We start from the raw sequence: 25,086 nt of genomic DNA on the forward strand, positions 1-25,086 counted from the left end.
ATTTCGAAAGCTTCTGTTCTCTTCTTGTCTAAACTATTTATCGTCCACGTTTCTCTTCCATACATGGCTACACTCTATTCAAATACTTTGAGAAACGCCTTCTTGATACTGAAATCTGCACTCGATGTTAACAAATTTCTCTTCTTCAGAAACGGTTTCCTAGCCATTGCCAGACTACATTTTATATCCTCTCTGCTTCTGCACATGCACATCGGTGCCTTGAACTGAAACGGCTAATGGTCATGAAAACACCTTGAAAATAAATTTAATATTGTCAGTGTCCTCAAAATGCTTAGAAAACTCTCTTTGCAATTGCTAGACTACATTTTATATCCTCTCTACTTCGACCATCACCAGTTATTTTGCTCCCCAAACAGCGAAACTCATTTACTACTTTAAGTGTCTAATTTCCTAATCTAATTCCCTCAGCATCACCCGATTTAATTCGACTACACTCCATTATCCTCGTTCTACTTTTTTTATGTTCATCTTATATCCTCCTTTCAAGGCAATGTCCATTCCGTTCAACTGCTCTTCCAGGCCCTTTGTTGTCTCTCGCAGAATTATAATTCAACAATAGCGAGTCTTAAATCGGAAAGTCGTTTCAGACATGCCTCTTGAGTAATATATGATGTCACCACACTGTTTGTTCAGTTCCGTTGGAAATAGTTGCAACTGACAGTGGAATAATGCAACTTCAGGAATTGTACTGTCCATACCACCTATTTCTTCAAGTGCTTCTGCAAATTTAACGCAAAGTGCACAACAAGTCCTGTCTGTCAATCGTTGCAATTTTTTGCTGTTTCCTTGTCAACTAAATCTTTAAATTATTTGCTCATAGTACTGAAATATCATTTCATAGAAAATTTGCGACACTCATCGATTATGCGACTGCACAATAGTTACTGAGAAGTCTCATCCTTCTATTCTGTCATTTCCATACAGTTTCAAGGCTTGTCACGATACAGCGCTAGACGTCCTCTCTTTGAGCAGAAAGCTGCTGCACCTATGAACGTACCTTCGTACCACGAATAAATGACGAAGAGTAAACATTGCAGAACCACGATCTGCCAAACTGAAAAGAGGTGTGCCGAGCGAAAAATGTCACACCGCAATACTAAATGGAATATCGCCCTTTCCGGGTACGTCTGAGAAGGACTGAGCAAAATCGAGACTGGCCGAGCCTCGACGTTCACGCAGCAAACACATTTGGCTCACGTGCTGTCTGGCACGGCATGGCCGGCCCTGCTCCACGGTACAGCTCGGCTTAGCGAGCAACAAATGTGCCCTCTCTGGCGCTAGTCTCGTGGGGACGCCAAGATTTTACGTGACAGAGTATGGTCCTCCTAAATCCGTGCAGTCCATATTCGCATGACATTCACTGGTTCCCGATCAGCACTCGCAACAATTTTACGCAACAGTAAATGGTCACCTTTTTGCCACTGTCGAAATTGGAAGCATGCTGGTAGACGTTTCCCTGTCTTGTATAGGACACAATATGACCTTCTCGCAGGAAAACAACATTCCAGTAAGATTTCTGAATGAGAAATCCGCTGTATAATCTCTCATTATAGACAGAATGTAGAGGTATAACACCTCCCTACCTTGTGCGGTTTCGCTGAAGTGGTGGTATACAAGCATGTGGTACACCCATTACTATCTGACCTTTGTTGCATGCCATCTTCCTGGTGTTGTAATTTTAATGACAGTCAGTAAACATTCTGTGCACTAGCTGCAGATCTGTATTTCCACATAAAATACGATCCTCGTAATTTGTACCGCCCAAGTTGTTTCATGTCGCGTCTGTTGTGTTCGGCCAGCTACAGCGTAGAGGGCAGCCGTGACGATCTGGACAAGATGCTGGACCAGCACCCACTGTCACCCGTCCAGAACCACAACAGTAGCAACCACTCCAACCATTCCAACCACGCGGGCGACGACCGCGAGGAGGTGGAGGCACGAGCGGTGGCTGGGGGTGACGAAGAGGAGGAGGAGGAAGAGGGGGAGGAGTACGAGGAGGAGGACGAGGAGGCGGAGGACGACCGCCCCCCAGCCGCCGGCCACCACGACGCCTCCGCCCACCACGACGCCTCCGCCTCCGGGGAGGACGAGGAAGTGGACCAGCAGCACAGCCGCGCTTCCAGTCTCGGCTCCCCCGGCGATGCTAGGTGAGTATCCGTACTTTCAGCTCCGCCTTCTATTTCGTGTTTATATCTCAACATGTCTTTCATCGTTCTCGTTTCTCTTCGTAACGGATTCCGTTACGTACGCTCGCGGAACAAAACGTTAGACAACCGCTTAAAAAAAAATAAAAAAATACTGGTCGCGTTGTAGTGTGCAGGTGGTGTAGGACTGGTACCAAGCATCACGTGACCCTCCACCTCTGACCAAGGCAAGGCGATTCAGTTGTATTGACACTACTTACACGAGGCGTATTTGGAAAGTAACGTCCGATTAGACACGAAATGGAAACCTTTGTGAAAATTCGATGGAACTTGACAGAGATGTGTGTCTGTCCATCGCTTCACGTCGCTGTTTTCAGTTCAAAGCGCATAGTAATCACGTAGATATGCCTAAAACAACAGTGTCTCCCGCCAAGTATGTGAATGCGGAGAGAGATTTCGCCTGAAGCTATGCAGCCCACATAACATAAATGTTATGCGTTTCTTACAATGAAGACGATCCTGCAGCGTCTTCGATGGGAAGCGTCTGATCACCCAAAATATAGCCCTCAATTTGTTCCCTCCGCTGTTCATCTCTGCTCACATGAACCGCTGGATACGAAGACAACATTTTGGCACAAACAACGAAAGACAGAAAAGCGTAGAGAACTGGCGGAAGGCACAGGCGGCTGCTCTCTGCGATGAGGGTACTGGAAAGTTTGTACAACGTCACGAGAAATGTCTGAGTCGGAGCGGCGACTATTTAGAGAGGTAGCTGGAAGGTGGGGCTGATTGTTGCGTACAAAACATTTTTGATTTTCACTGTAGTTATCATTTCGCGACCTACCGGACCTTACTTTCCGAACAGCCTTCGTACAAAGTATCTGGACTCTGTTCTTCGATATAATGTGTCCCCTATATACGAGGTGCGAACAGCGTCAGGTGATGAGTTTTTACTGTGAAGTACTCTGGGATGTCGCGTATTCCTGTGAATAAGCATTACCAGCACTACAGATTTTAAAAGGGGCCTCATTATGAGTCTCCATTTGGCCGGCTGGTCGAATCGCGCAGTATCCAGATTTGCGGGGTATTTGGATGTGATAATAGTCAGTCTCGGATCGTCATGGCGGGTGCACTCGTTGTCACGGTTCCGGTCGATCACACCTTCCAGCCGGTCGGAGTGGCCGAGCGGTTCTAGGCGCTTCTGTCCGGAACCGCGCAACTGCTACGGTCGCAGGTTCGAATCCTGCCTCGGGCATGGATGTGTGTGATGTCCTTAGGTTAATTAGGTTTAAGTAGTTCTGAGTACTAGAGGACTGATGACCTTAGGCGTTAACTCACATAGTGCTCAGAGCCATTTGAACCATGTGAACTCTGCTGGGGACTCTTATTGTGAGACATCTCAATCTCTGTGGCGGAATGGCGGCCTATTCATCCTCAGGAGCCGAAATCAGAGCAGGTAGTGATCTCGGATGCTGGGAGGAGGAGGAGATTACTGTTTAACGTCCCATCGACAACGAGGTCGTGAGAGACGGAGCGCAAGCTTGGGTGAGGGAAGGATGGGGAAGGAAATCGGCCGTGCCCTTTCAAAGGAACCATCCCGGCATTTGCCTGAAGCGATTTAGGGAAATCACGGAAAACTTAAACCAGGATGGCCGGAGACGGGATTGAACCGTCGTCCTCCCGAATGCGAGTACAGTGTGCTAACGGATGCTGGGGTGTGGTGTGAAGTCGACGTTCGAATTACGTCTACAGCATGGTTATTATTAAACTTGGTATCTGAACCAGTGTAGACGGGAAACTATTTACTGTATGGGTACCCAACTTTATCGGAATGATGTGCAGATCTGGATCTACAGGTTTTTCGTTGTTAGTAGTGTTAGTGACAGCCAACGGTTCCCGTCAGATTACCGAAGTTAAGGGCTGTCAGGCTTGGGTGGGTGACCATCCGGTCTGCCGAGCGCTGTTGGCAAGCAGAGTGCACTTCAACCCTTGTGAGGCAAACTGAGGAGTTACTTGATTGAGAAGTGCCGGCTCCGGTCTCGTAAACAGACATACGGCTGGAAGAGCGGTGTGCTGACCACATGCCCCTCCATATCCATATCCAGTGATGCCTGTGGGCTGAGGACGACACGGCGGCCGGTCGGTACCGTTGGGCCTTCCAAGGCGTGTTCAGACGTAGGTTAGTTAGTTTACTTTTAGTAGTGTTAGTGACATGATTTGCTGTTAGGCACCAGTACTGTGTATGGCAACATGGATTTACTCGTAATTCCGTTTTATCAAAACAACAACAATAGTCCTGACGCATTACTCGTGAGGTCACTCGGGTACTCCGTAACGCATGATTGGCCGATCGTTCCAGACTGTGTGGCCACCAAGATCATCAGATCGAAGGGACACTAACAGACGTTGGATGTTGAGGACGAGCATATTGATGGCGGCAGCCGTCAACCAACCAGCAATGTTTCGGGCAGCGCAGAGCAGTCTGTTGTGTGGTTCCAGGCTATCGTGGATGCAAACGGTCGGCACCCTCAGCGACGTTTGTAATCTAGAACGTAACGTGGTACGCAATTTACAAATATTGCCCTCTCATGTGGAAATTAAGGTGTGTTTCTTTCTACCGTTTATTCTTTTTCTCTCTTTCGCATGACCTTACAAGTGTTTCCACAAAGTTTCACTGTCCTTCAAGCTCTCGTTTGTAGTTCAAAATGGTTCAAATGGCTCTGAGCACTATGGGACTTAACTTCTGAGGTCATCAGTCCCCTAGAACTGAAAACTACTTAAACCTAACTAACCTAAGGACATCACACACATCCATGCACAAGGCAGGATCCGAACATGCGACCGTAGTGGTCGCGCGGTTCCAGACTGTAGCGCCTAGAACCGCTCGGTTATCCATGCCGGCTCGTTTGTAGTGGGGGCTCTCTCATGTAACGAAAGTTCCATTGTAATCACCCTGTACATCTACGTCAATACTACGCAGGCCACCTGACGGTGGGTGGAGGAGGGTACTTCTCGTGCCGCTATTTGATTCCCCCTTCCCTATCCGATTCGCGAATGGCGCATGGGAAGAGTGATTGTCGGTAAACTTCTGTATTAGCTCTACATTCTAGAATTTTCTCATTGCAGCCATTTCGTGGGAGCTAAGTGGTAGGAAGTAATATGTTTCCAGACTTTTCCCGGAAAGTTCACTTTCTAAATTTAAATACTGCACCTCTCCTTCATGCACGACGCCTCTCTTGTAGAGCTGTCAGTGGAGTTTGTTGAACATCTCTGTAACGTCTCGCGTCGACTAAACGATCACGTGACGGAACGCATTTCTCTTTTTTCGGCCCTCTCTTCTATCAGTCCTACCTGGTAAGCGGCTCAGATCGGTGAACACAACAACAGGTCGAAAAAGCGCTTTGTAAGCCACTTCTGTAGTAGATGAATTTCATTTCCCTGAGATTCTTCCTATGAATCTCAGTGTGGCACCCACTTTTCCTACTCATACGTGGTACTGACTGGAATTAACGAAACTGTGGAAGGGAGGACCCACCTATATAACTTTCTTTTCACGCAACCTGTTTATTTAACAATAGGTATATAAACTGTGTTTTACAGATAATCGAAGCATTTAACAATAAAATTTTCTTTAACAAAATGTACAATTTGCAGAATTCTTTTGACCTTAAATCCTATGTTGAATAAGCTTTTAATCTTTGCAAAAGAAATCTGAAGCGCTGCATTGCAAAACAGCAGACAATATGACAATGATTACAAGAGGGCGGGAATTGCAGCTCCCCCCCCCCTTTTCAGTTGAAATTGTGGTGTTTGTTATCGCGCAGGACACAGTCTGTTTTATTAAATGCTCTTCTGCAACACATGAAAACTATATCAGCACCATTGACGACAAGACTGATTAAATTACTCAAAACAGATGACTTAACTTTTAATTTGAAAGCTGTATGTCGAAAGGTCCTCCCCCCATGAACCATGGACCTTGCCGTTGGTGGGGAGGCTTGCGTGCCTCAGCGATACAGATGGCCGTACCGTAGGTGCAACCACAACGGAGGGGTATCTGTTGAGAGGCCAGACAAACATGTGGTTCCTGAAGAGGGGCAGCAGCCTTTTCAGTAGTTGCAGGGGCAACAGTCTGGATGATTGACTGATCTGGCCTTGCAACATTAACCAAAACGGCCTTGCTGTGCTTGTACTGCGAACGGCTGAAAGCAACGGGAAACTACAGCCGTAATTTTTCCCGAGGACATGCAGCTTTACTGTATGATTAAATGATGATGGCATCCTCTTGGGTAAAATATTCCGGAGGTAAAATAGTCCCCCATTCGGATCTCCGGGCGGGGACTACTCAGGAGGATCAGGAGATCAGGAGAAAGAAAACTGGCGTTCTACGGATCGGAGCGTGGAATGTCAGATCCCTTAATCGGACAGGTAGGTTAGAAAATTTAAAAAGGGAAATGGATAGGTTAAAAGTTAGATATATTGGGAATTAGTGAAGTTCGGTGGCAGGAGGAACAAGACTTCTGGTCAGGTGACTACAGGGTTATAAACACAAAATCAAATAGGGGTAATGCAGGAGTAGGTTTAATAATGAATAGGAAAATAGGAATGAAGGTAAGCTACTACAAACAGCATAGTGAACGCATTATTGTGGCCAAGATAGATACGAAGCCCACACCTACTACAGTAGTACAAGTTTATATGCGAACTAGCTCTGCAGATGATGAAGAAATTGAAGAAATGTACGATGAAATAAAAGAAATTATTCATATAGTGAAGGGAGACGAAAATTTAATAGTAATGGGTGACTGGAATTCGAGTGTAGGAAAAGGGAGAGAAGGAAACATAGTAGGTGAATATGGATTGGGGCTAAGAAATGAAAGAGGAAGCCGCCTAGTAGAATTTTGCACAGAGCACAACTTAATCATAGCTAACACTTGGTTTAAGAATCATGAAAGAAGGTTGTATACGTGGAAGAACCCTGGAGATACTAAAAGGTATCAGATAGATTATATAATGGTAAGACAGAGATTTAGGAACCAGGTTTTAAGTTGTAAGACATTTCCAGGGGCAGATGTGGACTCTGACCACAATCTATTGGTTATGACCTGTAGATTAAAACTGAAGAAACTGCAAAAATGTGAGAAATTAAGGAGATGGGACCTGGATAAACTGAAAGAACCAGAGGATGTACAGAGTTTCAGAGAGAGCATAAGGGAACAATTGACAGGAATAGGGGAAAGAAATACAGTAGAAGAAGAATGGGTAGCTCTGAGGGATGTAGTAGTGAAGGCAGCAGAGGATAAAGTAGGTACAAAGACGAGGGCTGCTAGAAATCCTTGGGTAACAGAAGAAATATTGAATTTAATTGATGAAAGGAGAAAATATAAAAATGCAGTAAATGAAGCAGGCAAAAAGGAATACAAACATCTCAAAAATGAGATCGACAGGAAGTGCAAAATGGCTAAACAGGGATGGCTAGAGGACAAATGTAAGGATGTAGAAGCTTATCTCACTAGGGGTAAGATAGATACTGCCCACAGGAAAATTAAAGAGACCTTTGGAGAGAAGAGAACCACGTGTATGAATATCAAGAGCTCAGATGGCAACCCAGTTCTAAGCAAAGAGGGGAAGGCAGGAAGGTGGAAGGAGTATATAGAAGGTTTATACAAGGGCGATGTACTTGAGGACAATATTATGGAAATAGAAGAGGATGTAGATGAAGACGAAATGGGAGATACGATACTGTGTGAAGAGTTTGACAGAGCACTGAAAGACCTGAGTCGAAACAAGGCCCCCGGAGTAGACAACATTCCATTAGAACTACTGACGGCCTTGGGAGAGCCACTCATGACAAAACTCTACCAGCTGGTGAGCAAGATGTATGAGACAGGCGAAATACCCTCAGACTTCAAGAAGAATATAATAATTCCAATCCCAAAGAAAGCAGGTGCTGACAGATGTGAAAATTACCGAACTATCAGTTTAATAAGCCACGGCTGCAAAATACTAACGCGAATTCTTTACAGACGAATGGAAAAACTGGTAGATGCAGACCTCGGGGAGGATCAGTTTGGATTCCGTCGAAATGTTGGAACACGTGAGGCAATACTGACCGTACGACTTATCTTAGAAGAAAGATTAAGAAAAGGCAAACCTACGTTTCTAGCATTTGTAGACTTAGAGAAAGCTTTTGACAATGTTGACTGGAATACTCTTTTTCAAATTCTAAAGGTGGCAGGGGTAAAATACAGGGAGCGAAAGGCTATTTATAATTTGTACAGAAACCAGATGGCAGTAATAAGAGTCGAGGGGCATGAAAGGGAAGCAGTGGTTGGGAAAGGAGTGAGACAGGGTTGTAGCCTCTCCCCGATGTTATTCAATCTGTATATTGAGCAAGCAGTAAAGGAAACAAAAGAAAAATTTGGAGTAGGTATTAAAATTCATGGAGACGAAGTAAAAACTTTGAGGTTCGCCGATGACATTGTAATTCTGTCAGAGACGGCAAAGGACTTGGAAGAGCAGTTGAACGGAATGGACAGTGTCTTGAAAGGAGGATATAAGATGAACATTAACAAAAGCAAAACGAGGATAATGGAATGTAGTCAAATTAAATCGGGTGATGCTGAGGGAATTAGATTAGGAAATGAGACACTTAAAGTAGTAAAGGAGTTTTGCTATTTAGGAAGTAAAATAACTGATGATGGTCGAAGTAGAGAGGATATAAAATGTAGACTGGCAATGGCAAGGAAAGCGTTTCTGAAGAAGAGAAATTTGTTAACATCGAATATGGATTTATGTATCAGGAAGTCGTTTCTGAAAGTATTTGTTTGGAGTGTAGCCATGTATGGAAGTGAAACATGGACGATTACTAGTTTGGACAAGAAGAGAATAGAAGCTTTCGAAATGTGGTGCTACAGAAGAATACTGAAGATAAGGTGGATAGAGCACGTAACTAATGAGGAGGTATTGAATAGGATTGGGGAGAAGAGAAGTTTGTGGCACAACTTGACTAGAAGAAGGGATCGGTTGGTAGGACATGTTTTGAGGCATCAAGGGATCACAAATTTAGCATTGGAGGGCAGCGTGGAGGGTAAAAATCGTAGAGGGAGACCGAGAGATGAGTACACTAAGCAGATTCAGAAGGATGTAGGTTGCAGTAGGTACTGGGAGATGAAGAAGCTTGCACAGGATAGAGTAGCATGGAGAGCTGCATCAAACCAGTCTCAGGACTGAAGACCACAACAACAACAATGTCGAAAGGTTCGGGGTTAAGACGCGCAGCTGTGCATAAAGGTTATACAGATTAGCAAATAATGAGACAGTGATAAGGCTTACTTCAAAGCAACCAACCTCTTGATTTCAATCGGCAACCAAGGTGCGACTGGATACCAACCCGTCCCTTCTGACTATTTTGTTTGACTAAAGCCCTGGTGACAGTTGGCTGTTAATATTTTCAAACTTAAAGTGGTTGTCAGTTATTAAGACCGCTCTGAAGGAATGTCTCAAAACATTACTTCTGAACACTTATTGCAATAGAACACACTAGGAGGAACCACAAGATCCAACTAAAATAAACCAATAATGACCGGTCTTTCAAACACAGAAGCGAACAGCTTAGTACAACAGGTTGTTCATGACTGAGAAATGCAATTACAATCAAAGAACTGAGCTGGTTAACAGCTAAATCTAACCACAAGGTCCCTCTTTTCGTTAACTGCAACCTGTGCTTTAATACAATTCTTCCGGCTGTATTTACGACCGAGAGCTAATTAATTAGAACATTAATGATCGGGTACAAACCAGAAAGGAAAGGCAATATAATAGCGGGACAAATTTTCAAACGACGACTAGTGCCTTAGTACAATACTACTATCTATATTTGCGACTAAACAGCCGACCGAGTAAAACTCTGAGGGTCGGGTACAAACCAGAAAATAATAAGGAGAGCAGGTAGACAATGAAACAAATCACCACGAGGATTACTGAATGTTACTACCCCTTATCCCCAAGTAGTTCCATAGATCCACGGTGCGTCGCAGCGGTTAGTGAGTGGTGCCGATGAAAGCCAGGTAGGAGAGGGCAGCCAGGCCACGAGCGGTCGTCCGACACGAATGTTGCCAACCAACCGACGGAATGTCAACCTGCTGCTCGTAGTCGGCACCCACCCCGCTGAAGTACTCCGGTGTCTTCGCTACACGCAGGCCCTCCTTGCACAGCTCGTGGCTTCGGCCGCTCCGACCTCGTGACGACATCGTGTCGCGACGCTACCGCAAATCCCCAAACTTCATGCCTCCTTCTCGGGCCAGTGAATCCCGTACATACAGGGTGTAAATTTTAAGTTGACAAACCAGAATAATTCAAAAATAAGCTAAACACGAAAAAATTGTCGAATCCAAAGATGATTATTTTCGAGGGGGACCTCTGCTGGTACTAAAATTAGTCCACCACCCCAGCCCCCTTGGGGTAGGGCGGGAGACAACTTTAAATTTCAAATAGGAACCCTAATTTTTTATTTCAGAATCAGATTCTACATAAAGAATCTACCTACATTTTGTCTTCAATATCCTCTTTGATTCTTGGTAGTTTGCGCTGTAATCAGATCTGAAGCCGATCGAACACATCCGGGATGTGATTGAACGTGGCTTCAGAGCCCGTCGCCCCCTCCCCGGAATTTAAGAGAATTAGGTGATTTGTGTGTGTAGATGGGGTGTCAGCTCCCTCCAGTGAGCTACCAGAACCTCACTGCTTCGAAGCCAAGACTCGTCGCTGCTGTTATACTTGTGAAAGGTCGGCATACAGGCTGTTCGGTGATTGGTCATAATGTTCTGGCTGATCAGTGTACATGTCTGCTTTGCAGTTCGTAATTAAGTACCACCGGCCGGAGTGGCCGAGCGTTTCTAGGCGCTACAGTCTGGAACCGCGCGACCGCTACGGTCGCACGTTCGAATCCTGCCTCGGGCACGGATATGTGTGATGTCCTTAGGTTAGTTGCGTTTGGGTACTTCTAAGTTCTAGGGGACTGATGACCTCAGAAGTTAAGTCCCATAGTGCTCCGAGCCATTTGAACCATTTGAATTAAGTACCTGGTAGAGGGTCCATGGAACACCCTCACCTTCTTTCTCCACTGTCCACTGTCAAACAGAGCGCAAGAAAATGAACACTTAAATATTTTCGTGCGAGTGCAAACTCTGATTTCTCTTACTTTATTATGGTGATCATTTCTTCCTATGTAGGTGGGCGCCAACAATATATTTTCACACTCTGACGTGAAGTTGTTGACTCAAATTTCAGGAGAAGATCCCGCCGCAACGAGAAACGCCTTTGAGTTGATGATTATCGCCCCTGTTAGCGTATTATATCCGTGGCATTCGCCCCACTACTTCGCAATAACACAAAACGACCTTCCCTTCTTTGAACTTCTTCGATGTTCTCTGTCAAAGCTAATAAAATAGTGTCGTAGTGTGGCTAACAAACGAACATACCCAGGTGTAAATAAACGATCTTGACGAAAGTTAGCTGGTGTGTAGGGGGACAAAATAATGCAATAGTACTTTTTGTTTGTGGCTAGCTTCACTTTTAAGGATAAAATACACCCCGAAAGGTAATTTGCCATATTATATTTACAGGTAATAATTTCGAAACCATGAAACATAAAAAACTGTGTATCATATAAAACTTGAAATGTAATTGACGCTCTTGAAAACGGTTAATTAATGTCTGTAATGATTTGAAATTTTGCAAAATACGCCACCACCACTAATTAATTTCTCAAAATGATAACTTTTTTTCCAGCATAAATTAAAGAAACTTTCACGCTACATCCCTCCAGATGTAATATATCTGACTTCTGAAATACCATTTTCCGAAAACAGCTTGTACCCAAGTTGCTGTCGGAATATTTTTAACATACGTAATCAAAATATCTAAACGTTCATTACTCTTCTGATTGTTTTATTTATTTTTGTTTCGTGTTTTAAATTGTTATTTTACGTTGTAAATTCGTGCTTTTTAGTTTATCATTTCCCGTACGCGTATTTTGGTACCTGAAAATAATAAGTAACTGATTATTATGATACAAAATCATTACAATAATGACAATCGCTAAGGAAATTATTAAAGTATTACACTTTAAATTATAAAGTTTTTTTTACACCATGCACACAAAATTAACTAAATTTCTTCACATAAAACAAAGAATATAACAGAAAATAAGACAAAATTCAGCAGGAGTGGTGGGCGATCCCCTAAATACTCTGTTTTGCACCGACATACTTCAGTACTTCGGAAAACCTCGACGAAGAGAACAAATTATGTACTGGTGACTGCAGCTTGATTGTATTGTTTCTCAAGAGGAGGTTCTGCTTCCTGTCTTCTGCCACCAATCACCCTCTATGGCGATCACCATCAAGTTGCCAAGGATTCAGTTCCTCCACCTTTTATTTGGTCCACCCAGCGATCTTCTTCCGCTGGGAGTAACATCCATGGATTTCAAAGGACATCGATGCTTATCCATCCGAGCGAATTTACCTGCCCATACATCAACGGTTATGAAAATATTCTTTATGGTTCTGAGCGAAACAAAATCTAAAGCAACCAAGGAAATAAGCTACTTCATTTATATAGATGTTCCATGAACACTAGAACACTCAAATTAATATACGTCCTCTACACTCTGCAAACAACGTAATGCTAAACAAATAAAAATTTGGCGTTTATCTTGGATGTTTGCTTAATAATGCTGTCAGAACAAATGTACTTTCTGATTATTAGTTGACTTCTCATGAACATTACGCAACAAACAAATTTGTAATCCTTTTTAACTAGGCTAAATCGTTAAATAGAACTGAAGGATAATAGAAATTTCTGACAGTCTTTGTTAAGAAAATAAGAAGTTTCTCTTCGTTATCATGACGTCATGGTAAATTTTATCATTTGGGCCAGGAACCTATTACAAGTGTGACTTGAATGAATTTAGTTAATAATAGTCTATACGCACCAGTAAATACAACTATATTGATAAAAGGACACACAAAAATACGAATCCATGTGATTTACTACTTTAAAGAAAATAGTATAGTGCCTGGATGTGGCAATGTGAAGCATTATTCTGCCATCGTCACATATTATGTAGTCTCAGCTTCTGTATTTATAAGGCAGCCACAGCGCTCTTCTTCTTATACCATGGGGGGGGGGGGGGGGGGGGGGCAGGTTAAAAATTTCTCACCATTACTGTCGGAGCCAACAAACATCCGAAGTAATATTTTCGACAAGCCGTACAGATTTTATTTAGCCTCGTATATGACATCCAAGATGTGCTGGTTATGACGGTGACTATTTCACAGATTACACGTAATGTGCAGAAATGTTCATATTTGGTACAACATAGAAATAAACACAACATACGCCGCTGAATGTACATATACAAATATTCGTATGTCATTGTCTCAGATAATTCAAGAGACTGACGAGATAAACATTGAGATTCGTGAAAAAATGCCACATCAGGCAGGAAATTTTTAATACATTTACTCTTTACTACCAAGACACTCCCACAGTCGAGTCAACTTAAAGAGATCTCTGACACCTGGAAGTGCTTCTGACAACTTTCAACTGTGAAGCGCAAACGGTTGTAAGCGAAAACAATAGCCGTCTATAGAGCTATGAACTGGCGTTACCACAGAGACGTTTACGAAACTGCGTTGTACTACGCGAAGCAGCTGCGTCCAGCGTGCAGAAACTGTTGCGTAATTTCGAAGGCGTTTTGCACGAATACATCGAAATGAAATTTTCTCAACATTGCAATACCAACACAGTTTTCTTTTTATTGTCGTTTCTTGTAGATATATGGTAAAATGAATACACGGGCAATGCCGAGTTTTGTCAGCTACTTATCTATAAACGTTTGAAATTTATGAATGATATAAATGTTGGTGGTAATCACCAGGCACTCGCTCTTCGAATCATTCAACAGGAGTTCGATCATGGTGTCTGCCACCTCCACGTTGTTGCTCATCTGCATCTGCATCTGCATCTGCAGAACTATTCTATAATCGATAGTTAACTGCTTGGCAGGGAACTCACCGAACCTACCTTTGGACTATTTCTCTAGCGATCTAGTGTCCAATAGCACTCCGGAAAAATAAACGCATAAATCTTTCCGTGCGAGCTCCAGTTTCTCTTATTTTATCACAATGATTATTGCACCTTATGTAGGTCAGCATCAAAGAAATAATTTCGCATTCAGAGGAGAAATTTCGTGTTCAAAGTTCTTCCTTAGATCTGGACAACAGAACGACGTCGACGACATATGCAGTACGTGTTATATTCTCACCTTCGATCTCGATACCCTTAAAATTTTATGGAAAGGTTCCCTCGTTATCTTTTCGAAAGCCGTGCTGAACAATGTCCATCTCCTCTGTCTCCGCTCTGTAATTACACTATGTGAGCAAAAGTATCTGCACACCCCCAAAAACATACGTCTTTCATATTAGGTGGATTTTGCTGCCACATACTGCCAGGTGCTCCATATCAGCGACCTCAGTAGTCATTAGACATCGTGAGAGAGCAGAATGGGGCGCTCCGCGGAACTCACGGACTTCGAACGTGGTCAGGTGATTGGATATCACTTGTGTATACGCCTGTACCCGAGATTTCAACACTCCTAAACATCCATAGCTCCACTGTTTCCAACATGATAGTGAAGTTAAAACGTGAAGGGATACGTAAAGCACTAAAGAGTACAGGCCGACCTCGTCTGTTGACTGACAGGGACCGCCGACAGTTGAAGAGGGTCGTAATGTGTAAAAGGCAGACATCTGTCCAGATTGTCAGATTACAAACTGCATCAGAACCCACAAAATACAATGAGAGTTAGACGGGAGGTGAGAAAACTTGGATTTCATCGTCGAGCGGCTGCTCATAAGCCACACATCACGCCGGTAAATGCCAAACGACTCCTCGCTTGGTGTAATGAGCGTAAACATTGGACGATTGAACAGCGGGAAAACGTTGTGTGGAGTGACGAACAAGCCAGCCGCGGTGGCCTAGTGGTTCTAGGCGCTTCAGTCAGGAACCGCGGGACTGCTACGGTCGCAGGTTGGAATCCTGCCTCCGACATGGATGTGTGTGATGTCCTTAGGTTAGTTAGGTTTAAGTAGTGTGGCGATCTGATGGCAGGGTGTGGGTACGGCGAATGCCCGGCGAACGTCATTTGCCAGCGTGTGTACTGCCAAAAGCAAAAATTAGGAGACGGTGGTGTTATGGTGTTGTCGTGCTTTTCATGGAGTGGGCTTGCACCCCTTGTTGTTTTGCGTGGCACTATCACAGCACAGGCCTACACTGAAGTTTTAAGCACCTTCTTGCTTCCCACTGTCGAAGAGCAATTCGCGGATGGAGATTGCATTTTTCAACACGCTGGAGCACCTGTTCATAACACACGTCCTATGGCGGACTGGTTACACGACAGTGACATCCCTGTAATGGGCTGGTCTGCTCAGAGTCCTGACCTGAATCCTGTAGGTCACCTTTGGGATGTTTTGGAACTCCGACTTCGTGCCAGGCCTCACCAACCGACATCGATACCTCTCCTCAGTCCAGCACTCCGTGAAGAATGGGCTGCCATTCCCCACTAAACCTTCGAGCACCTGATAGAACGTATGCCTGCGAGATTGGAAGCTGTCATCAAGGTTAAGGGTAGGCCAACACCATACTGAATTGCAGCACTCTCGATGGAGGGCGCCACGATCTTGTAAGTCACTTTCAGCCAGGTGTCCGGATACTTTTCACCACATAGTGTATGTTAAAGCTATACGTAACCTGACTCCCGAGTTTCACTTTTCCTTTTGAATCAGTGAGATAAACTCTAATTAGACTGACAAGTTTGCCGAATGTTCCGGTTCTTTTTGGCAAATTATCAGTCTCTCTCATTGAATACACTCACAAGCCTTGTTAAAATCTGCCAAGAGCAGATGAATGTCTTCACCATACTATCACGTCTTCTAGGTGAGCTGTCGCAGTACATAGACGTTTGTAAGGTGTCAGGCAAATCCAACACCTCCCATGAAAACCCTGACATGATAAGCAAATCCAGTAGTATGTCACATAGCTCCGAATAAATCGTGACATTAAATTAACCAAAGTAATACGAGTAACGAGTGAGCAAATGGAATACCACAGACTAACACAAGAATGCCTAAATGCATGTCATACCTTTCCACCGTGAGACCGACGCAGTTCCGAGGGGAGAAACGAGAACAGAAGCCGAGAGCAGAATCGTGTTAAGCTAGAAGGCCCTACGATAAGGGACGGACTGGACACCCACGTCGCCAGCTAACCACGAGGGCCACACAACCCGCAAGTTTTAGCGTGAGACTTTTTCGCGTCTCTGTGACGTTGCAAACTTTAAAAACATTGCCCCACCATTAAAAGTATAACGTTTCTCATTGGATAGACAGAATTTTTGTAGGCGAAGCTTAAGGTTAACATTGAGACCCTGATTGGTCAGATGAAAACACAGCCAGATAGCTTTTTTTTAAACCAACTTCGGTAAATTGTAGTAAGGAGAAGTTAGGAGAGAGTTGCTTCCGAGACGGAGAGGTGAGCGGAGCTGCGCCGGCCGCGGCCCCCTGACGAACACCGACAAGGTAATGAACGCACGCGATGCCGCATAACAGCGCATAAAGCTTCACTCAGAACTGCAGAAGTCTCATGTGTTACACCCCCTTTTTGCGTAATGCTAATGTCGATCGTAAATTAAAGTTCATGGTGTTCACATTTGCCACTTGAAGTAAAAATCTGAAACGCGATGATTTCTCTGTTATATAGTTATTGAGAAGCCACATCAGCCGCTGTAATTTACGACAAGTTAGATAAATAATTAAAGATAATTGAGGGTCACTGTAGACCATTTTGATAGTTTGCTCTTTTGTGAAACTTAATTTAAACCTAGATTATAGATGTGATATGGCATAGGTCATCCTTCGATCCATTGTAGAACTTGGAAACCCACTCAAGGAATATTCGTTCACATTTTTGTTGAACGCAGTTGGTTTTTACCATCCTGTATTAAAACACTTCCTTTTATCAATAGTGCAGTTTATAAACAATATTTTGTGAGTAGAATAAAATTTCCAATGGTAAACGTAACTGCTTTTTCGACGTTATTTTACCAGCTAACTAAAAATAGGAAAGCCTTGAACCCCTTCCACTAAATTTAGTTAGTATTAAGATTCTTTTACAGGTCGTGCAGTGGAGCTGACGCTGAGATCATTAAGTATTTGGTTATATCATCGCTAGTCTCACTGAACTCTTCTGAATTCTACATATCACATGTGGTCTGGCGTCTCCTTACCAGCAACAGGTCCCAGGTTCAAACTAGTCAATTCTCTAAAAAAACATGCTCAGAGCGTCGTTGCGCGAAAGTGGTAGGGAGACACGATATAGAACAATCAGACACCACCATGAATGTTTAGACGTTGCGTACAGTCCAAAGGCACTTCCTTAAAACTCCTCATATCCACCAATCACTTTTGGATTCTGTCCAGTATATTGTTGGATAGGATCTTGTTGTCGACAAGAAATGTATCCGCAATTCCGAATATGGACAAGCACCAACTTCGTGATGGTATAGCGGCTATGAATATTTGTGTAGGACCGGGACTCGAACCTAGATTTCCCACTTACCGCGAGCGGTAGCCTTACCATTAGGCTATCCGAGCACGACCCACGGCCAACCCCAAACTTCCAAATGTCGTCAACCATGTGTCTACAACCTGTGCTCGTACATCCGCTATATATATATTCCCATAAAGGCGAGACATTTTGCTTGTAAGTCATTACCCGGTGTCAGCGGATAAATACGATACTGCAGTGCCTGTGTTATTCCGAATTACTATGCATTGTTCCCTTGGACATGCATGCCAACACTAGGCAAGCGACTATCAAGTAAAATTTCTCGTATGTACGGGAATATACATGATGGATGCACGAATGAGGCTACAGACACGTGGTTGACGACATATGGAAGGTCGGGTCTGGCTCGGATAGCCTAATAGTAAGGCTACCGCTCGCGGTAAGCAGCACATTCGCGTTCGAATCCCAGGCTGGCGCAATCTTTCATTGTCGTCATTCCATTGTACAGCTGATGGTTGTCCATATTCGCAATTTCGAAAACATTTCATAACGGCTGTAGTCGCTGCAGTGCCTGTTCCTTTGGACATGCATATTCAAAGGAAAATCGCATCGTAATTTGGTACACCACAGGTCCTGCAATATGGCACTTACTGTAGACGTTCAGAAGAGCGTTCCCTCTGTAGTTGCTGCAGTTCATTTAGTCACCTTTCTTGTGTATACGACAGATGATTGCTGTCTTCCAATCTTTTGAGACCACCTCTGCAATCTATATTCTCTTGATTAGTTCGTGGATTTTCTAGTAGTCTTCCTCCCTCCAGCTTGCTTAAATGACTGCTTGAATTCTACCTTCTCTGGACTCTGATTCTTCTTCAGCCTCATTACCTGATTCTTCATTTCCTCTGGTGCAGGCGGTGGCTAATATAAATCTGTAGTGTCAGGAGAGTAGAAACCGAGAAGGCCATTAGGTTTATCACAGTTGAGCACCTGCCTGCAGTATTGTTTGCACCTCTCAGCGATGTAGAACTTATTGGTGAGTGTGGTCTCAATGATATCACGTACCGAGACCACCCCATGGCGTCATAGCAACGGAATGTCAAGTTTCCGTGAGCCGCAGTAGCTGTCGTGCGGGATACGGTGGATCCAGTGGAGCACGCCTGCTAGGCCACACCTCTCTAGCGGCTCGGCGCCCCCTGACGCCGCGATATAGGGGGGCCGGCGGAAGCGGCTCAGCCCACTCCCGCTGGGAGCCACTTGCCTACGGGACTCCATGCAGACGCCGCCTGGTCGTGGCTCTGTCAGCAGCGTTGGTGCTTTTAATGCAGAGAGACTGTTCCTCGCGGGCAATGAGAGAAATGGACCCTCTTCGTTGATGCATTATCTATAAAGAGTCCTCATGTGTTCGGAGTAATAGAAGTTAAGCAAATCCTCTGTTTATTGTGTTAATTTCCTCGCTAGCCATTTCTGCTCCTGTCCAGTTCTCCTACTACTACAGCTGTCGCACCACTCATTATTGCCTTGACGAACTTTTGTCTGCTCTGGTATCCCTTCTTAAAAAAGTTAACTTTATAATCCATCTTTTGAGCCTTTTTAGCCAACTAATCTTGTTGAACCACCTTTATCATTCCTTTTACTTACATACTCTTTGCTCTCCACATTGTTTCTTGGGTAGTTCTCCTTACTGCTTCGCACTGTGCTTTGCCTTGTGCAAAATCTGAGACTCGTAACTAGCTCTCCGTGGCTTCTCTTCTCTTCGCTAATGCCTGGCAGATTCAAAAGAATGTGAAATGTACAGAGGCGCTCGTCAGTTAATGCGGTTTTCGATATGAGATGGCCGGCCGGAGTGACCGAGCGGTTCTAGGCGCTACAGTCTGGAACCGCGCAACCGCTACGGTCGCAGGTTCGAATCCTGCCTCGGGCATGGATATGTATGATATCCTTAGGTTAGTTATGTTTAAGTAGTTCTAAGTTCTAGGGGACTGATGTCTGCAGCAGTTTAGTCCCATACTGCTCAGACCCATTTCAACCATTTTGATACGAGATGCTTTTAATAGTTCTCGTAACGAATCTCCGGTTCGAAATCTGGCAGAAAATCCAAAGACGTTAAAGCCCGTTAAGGCCATATCCAAAGACACAATCAATACCTTCACTGCGTGATAACAACAGTAATATTACGGACGCCAGGACCACTTAATCGAGGTTATTGAACGACGTTTTTTGTAATTCATTCATCAAATAAAATTCTGAAAAAAGTCGGAATTGGAATCTAGAGCAGCTGCTACATTGAGCAATTTAGAAGCAAATTCAAATAAAATGGTTCAAATGGCTCTGAGCACTACGGGACTAGAGGTCATCAGTCCTCTGGAACGTAGAACTACTTAAACCTAACTAACCTAAGAACATCACCCACATCCATGCCCGAGGCACAATTCGAACCTGCGAACGTAGCAGTCGCGCGGTTCCAGACTGTAGCGCCTAGAACCGCTCGGCCACTCCGGCCGGCAAGGGGCAACTACCCTCGATGTAGCGAAGTATAGAATGAAAGTCTTTGGGTCTGGAATTTGTTCCAATTACGTTCGATTCAGAGTGTTATGATGAAATTGCTCCATGTTGAGGAGTCATACACAACGGCTCGCTAGATTAAAGTTCCATATCTAAAGACTGAAAAGTTGCACAGATTACACCAACCCACAGTAAAGAAAACAGAAGTTACCCCTCTGAATTATTAACTCACATCGTCGATGTAGATTTTATTAGTGCTTTGGAACATATACTTTGCTTAAAAATCATGAAATGCATTGCCTGACAAGAGAAGTGGCACACAGAAAAGATGTTTGGGTGTAACTGTAACTTCGTAGAAGTTCACACTATCAGTGAGGACGTTAACGATTTGAGTTAAAATTCTCTGTGACAGGTAGAACGACAACAACAAGAGTACTTTAGTGTTCCTTGTGTTTAGTACTGTTGGCTTGGTCGGCTGTATACGAGGAGTGAATAGCGTCAGATGATGAGTTTTCACTGTGAAGGACACTGAGTTGTCGCGTATTTGTATGAAACAGCAATATCAGCACATGACGGAGTTTAAAAGGGACCTCATTATGGGTCTCCATTTAGCTGTCTCGTCGAATCGTGCAATATCCTGATTTGTGGGGTCGCTGATTAGCGCTCTTCTCGGTTCAGTAAAGGACGATCTGGGACTGCGGAAGGCCGGATTTACAAAATTCCTTTCGTAGGCCAGATGATGCGCATAGTACAAGAAAGGTGCGTTGTACATGAGCGCCTCACTCGCAGCACAATAAGTCGGCCGTAGCTGAGCACTGTATTGTCACAGGACACTCTATGGATTGTTCTTCCACAAAAATCTAGGCCCCGGCGAGATTTTCTCGTGAATCGCTAATGAAAGAATCTGCGGAAATAAGCCTAACACAAGATCTCATAAATCGTGACGGCGGCTTTCAGCTGGCCGAGGCTTGGGACAAATTGTTCAAATGTGTGTGAAATCTTATGGGACTTAACTGCTAAGGTCATCAGTCCCTAAGCTTACACACTACTTAACCTAAATTATCCTAAGGACAAACACACACACACATGCTCGAGGGAGGACTCGTACTTCCGCCGGGACCAGCCGCACAGTCCATGACTGCAGCGCCCGAGACCGCTCAGCTAGTCCCCCGCGGCGAGGCTTGGGACCCGGCGATCTCTTTAATTTCTTCTTAACGAAAATATTTTTTTCATAACGACACGTCTGGCGATATCTGACGTTTGTTTGTTTTTTGCGCCGTGAGCACGCGTTCCGAAAGAGGGCGGACATGTAGTTTCACCTTTACGTGTGCGCCTGCTCGCCACAGATGGAACAGTATTTGCAGAGGTCGGGGACGCCAATAGAAGACCCTCGTTTGACGACTGACAATGTGCATGCATCTCAGCGCCAGGCCGGCCGCGGTGGTCTAGCGGCTCTAGGCGCTCAGTCCGGAACCGCGCGACTGCTACGGTCGCAGGTTCGAATCCTGCCTCGGGCATGGATGTGTGCGATTTCCTTAGGTTAGTTAGGTTTAAGTAGTTCTAAGTTCTAGGGGACTGATGACCACAGTATTTAAGTCCCATAGTGCTCAGAGCCATTTGAACCATTTGAACCATCTCAGCGCCAATTTTTGCTATAAACCCGACACTGCTAGGAACTAGCAGTGTCCAGTGGCGGACACTCAGCTCAAGATAGCTGAAAGGTTGTCAGCCAAAATATTGTGACAAGAAGTCAAAATGATCCGGCTGCAATCCCGAAACATCATAGAATACGACAATACTCGTTCATATGTGGCATGTCTCTCCATAAACGGTCTCCTTTATGTTGAGGTGGTCTCGCGGCCAGCAAGATCTCCAGATCTGTCCCGATAAAACATGTGTGGGACCTGCTCGGACGTCAAATCCACCCCAGTCTTAGTGTCGATAATTTCGAGAACCACTTACAACAGTTGTGGGCCATCTTGTAGAGGATACAAAGGCTACATGACACCCTTCCCAGCCGAATCAGTGAATGCATCCAGGACAGATGGGTGCAATGTCGTACTCATAACCTCATACTGCCAAAAGTGTTCTAAATTCGATTTGATTTTTTAATCACTTAAATAACAGCACACATCCTGTCAACCTGTGAAGTTTCATTTCATGTTCTCTTCTTGTCCCGGGTGCCGCGCTTTCTTTCTCAGATGGATAGGTACTATCCGGAGTATCACATGGAAGTGTGATAGGACCGTTGCTGTTTACAGTGTATATAAATGATCTAGTAGAAAGCTTCGGATGCTCTTTAAGACTATTCGCATATGATGCAGTTATCTGTACCAATGTAAGAACGCCAGAAGGTAGTAAGAATTTGCAGAACGACCTGCAGAGAATTGATGAATGTTGCAGACTCTGGCAGTTGACCCTGAACGTAAATAACTTTAACATATTGCGCATACATAGGAAAAGAAATCCACTACTCTACAGCTACACTATTGATGACAAACAGCTGGAGACAGCGTCTGCCGTAAAATATCTAGGCGTAACTATCCAGAGCTACCTTAAGTGGAACAACCATATAAAACAGACAGTGGGAAAAACAGACATCAGTCTCAGATTCATCTGAAGAATCTTAAGGAAACGTAACTCATCCACGAAAGAAGTGCCTTATAAGGCGCTTGTTCGCCCGATTCTTGAGTATTTTTCATCTATCTGGGATCCCTGTCACGTAGGACAGATAGAGGAGATAGAGAAGATCCAATGAAGAGCGCCCCGTTTCGTCACGGGACCGTTTAGCTGGCGAGAGAGCGTTACGGATATGCTAAACAAACTCCACTGACAGTTGTTACAAGAGAAACGTTGTGCTTCACGGATAGATTTACTGTTGACATTTCGGGACACTACTTTTCAGGAGGAGTCAGATAACATGTTACTTCCCCCAACATAGATCTCGCGTATTGACCACGAAGAGAAAATTCGAGAAATTAGAGCCAATACAGAAGCTTACCGACAATCATTCTTCCCACACACTATTCGCGTGTGGGACAAGGTTGGAGGGATCAGATAGTGGTACCGAAAGTACCCTCCGCCACACGCCATTATGTGGTTTGCGGGGTATGATGTAGATGTAGAGAAGGTCGAAGAAATCGATGTGTTACACATAATCAGAACGAATAAGACAATATCGTTCTTGTGATACCCAACTGGCTCTTTATTCGGACGTAACAATGAGTACATTCGAAGGGTATTACAAGTTCATTCAATTTTTCTGTGTTCTGACGCCGTGCTAGGGATTACGGTACACAATCAACGAAAGACAAACAACTTATTTGTCACGTAAACTAGTCCTACCTGTTATGGAGTAAGCCCTGGTTGCCGCGCAGTTTCACTGGATCACTGCCTGAAAATGCTTTAGTACGATTTATCCTTAAAATAAATAGCCAGACATGTATTTTTAAGCTCAGAATTGGACGTTTACCAGTTTTTAATCACTTCTACAAGATCCTGCCAGTGATGAACAAATCTCTTATAGTCTCTAATGTCTACAAACAGGTAGACAGTTCGGATATAAGCGGAGCATAGTAGTTCCGATTTCTTCAAAAGTAAAAGTAAATTTTCACACAGTACAGATGAAGTGAACATAATTCGCTTCACAAGCAGTTAAGTATGAAAAGCCACAGAACTGTTATTAGTCATGTTGAAATGACCCAACACATATTTTGATTGTCTGTTGCTCATTATTGTAAAACTAGTTCTCTCAGCCCGGTTTGCATTAACTGAGATGCAATTCATAACGTTCCCGAGGCTGGGATAACGAACAGACTGATGCAATATTTGTCCTGTATGTAGCCAGTTACATGCATGAACGAAAACTAAAGTAATACTGACTGAAATGGGGCGATTGTTGGCCTTTTAAGGATTCTCGCTCCTGTATGTTACTGAACTTTGCTGATTTATAAAAGTTTGCAAATTTTGTAGATCAGGAAGTTAATCTTTTACTGGCTACTGATTTTGTCATATGTTTTGTTTGTATATTATTTATCATGAGCAGTATTTATTGGCCGACCGGAGTGGCCGAGCGGTTCTAGGCGCTACAGTCTGGAACCGCGCGACCGCTACGGTAGCAGGTTCGAATCCTGCCTCGGACATGGATGTGTGTGATGTCCTTAGGTTAGTTAGGTTCAAGTAGTTCTAAGTTCTAGGGGACTGATGGCCTCAGAAATTAAGTCCCATAGTGCTCAGAGCCATTTGAACCATTTTTTTAGTATTTATTGAAATACGCGGTACTAATTTATGACTCCGCAAGGGGAACCCCGCGTTTATGACCATGGGATCCGTGCTGGATGTCAAAACTTAGCTATTGGAAGTTTCGTAATTGCTAATTAGGTATTCTAGCTCCATAAAATGGGTGTCATTGGATTCAGGAAAATCAGGCGATCGAACGCATATCAACAGATCCCGGAAATTTACAGTAATTTGCCGCTGGAAGCAACGACCAGGTGAAATCTTTAATTAAAAATATTTTTAAATTAATTACATTTTCATTATATTATAAGCACTTTACTGAAAAGAGAAAAAATAGCTCTTTAATTTGAAAGTGTCTTTCCTTTTGAATTTGCCTGTTATATCATAAGATTAGGCCCTATGATTAAGTGTACGAAATTCTATAAGTGCAATAAATTCCGATGGCCTTTACTTGTGATGGAATTAGTTAGCTCATTGCCATCAGGACCACAAACTGATTGAGCTATATAATGAAGCTTTGTGGGGGACATTTGTTTCTACCATTCTGATAATT

The 25,086-nt window shown here is 43.9% G+C and overlaps 1 protein-coding gene across 1 annotated transcript in view; it reads left to right on the forward strand.

The window, feature by feature from the left end:
* LOC126335960 (uncharacterized) overlaps positions 1-25,086 on the forward strand; it is a 1,093,560-nt gene that overhangs the window by 852,705 nt on the left and 215,769 nt on the right. Inside the window, exon 16 of the mRNA XM_049999436.1 lies at positions 1,821-2,168. Coding sequence (XP_049855393.1) covers positions 1,821-2,168 — 348 coding nt within the window. The remainder of the gene's footprint in view (positions 1-1,820; positions 2,169-25,086) is intronic.

Source organism: Schistocerca gregaria, chromosome 2 (genome assembly GCF_023897955.1).
Source record: "Schistocerca gregaria isolate iqSchGreg1 chromosome 2, iqSchGreg1.2, whole genome shotgun sequence".
NCBI classification, from domain to species: domain Eukaryota; kingdom Metazoa; phylum Arthropoda; class Insecta; order Orthoptera; family Acrididae; genus Schistocerca; species Schistocerca gregaria.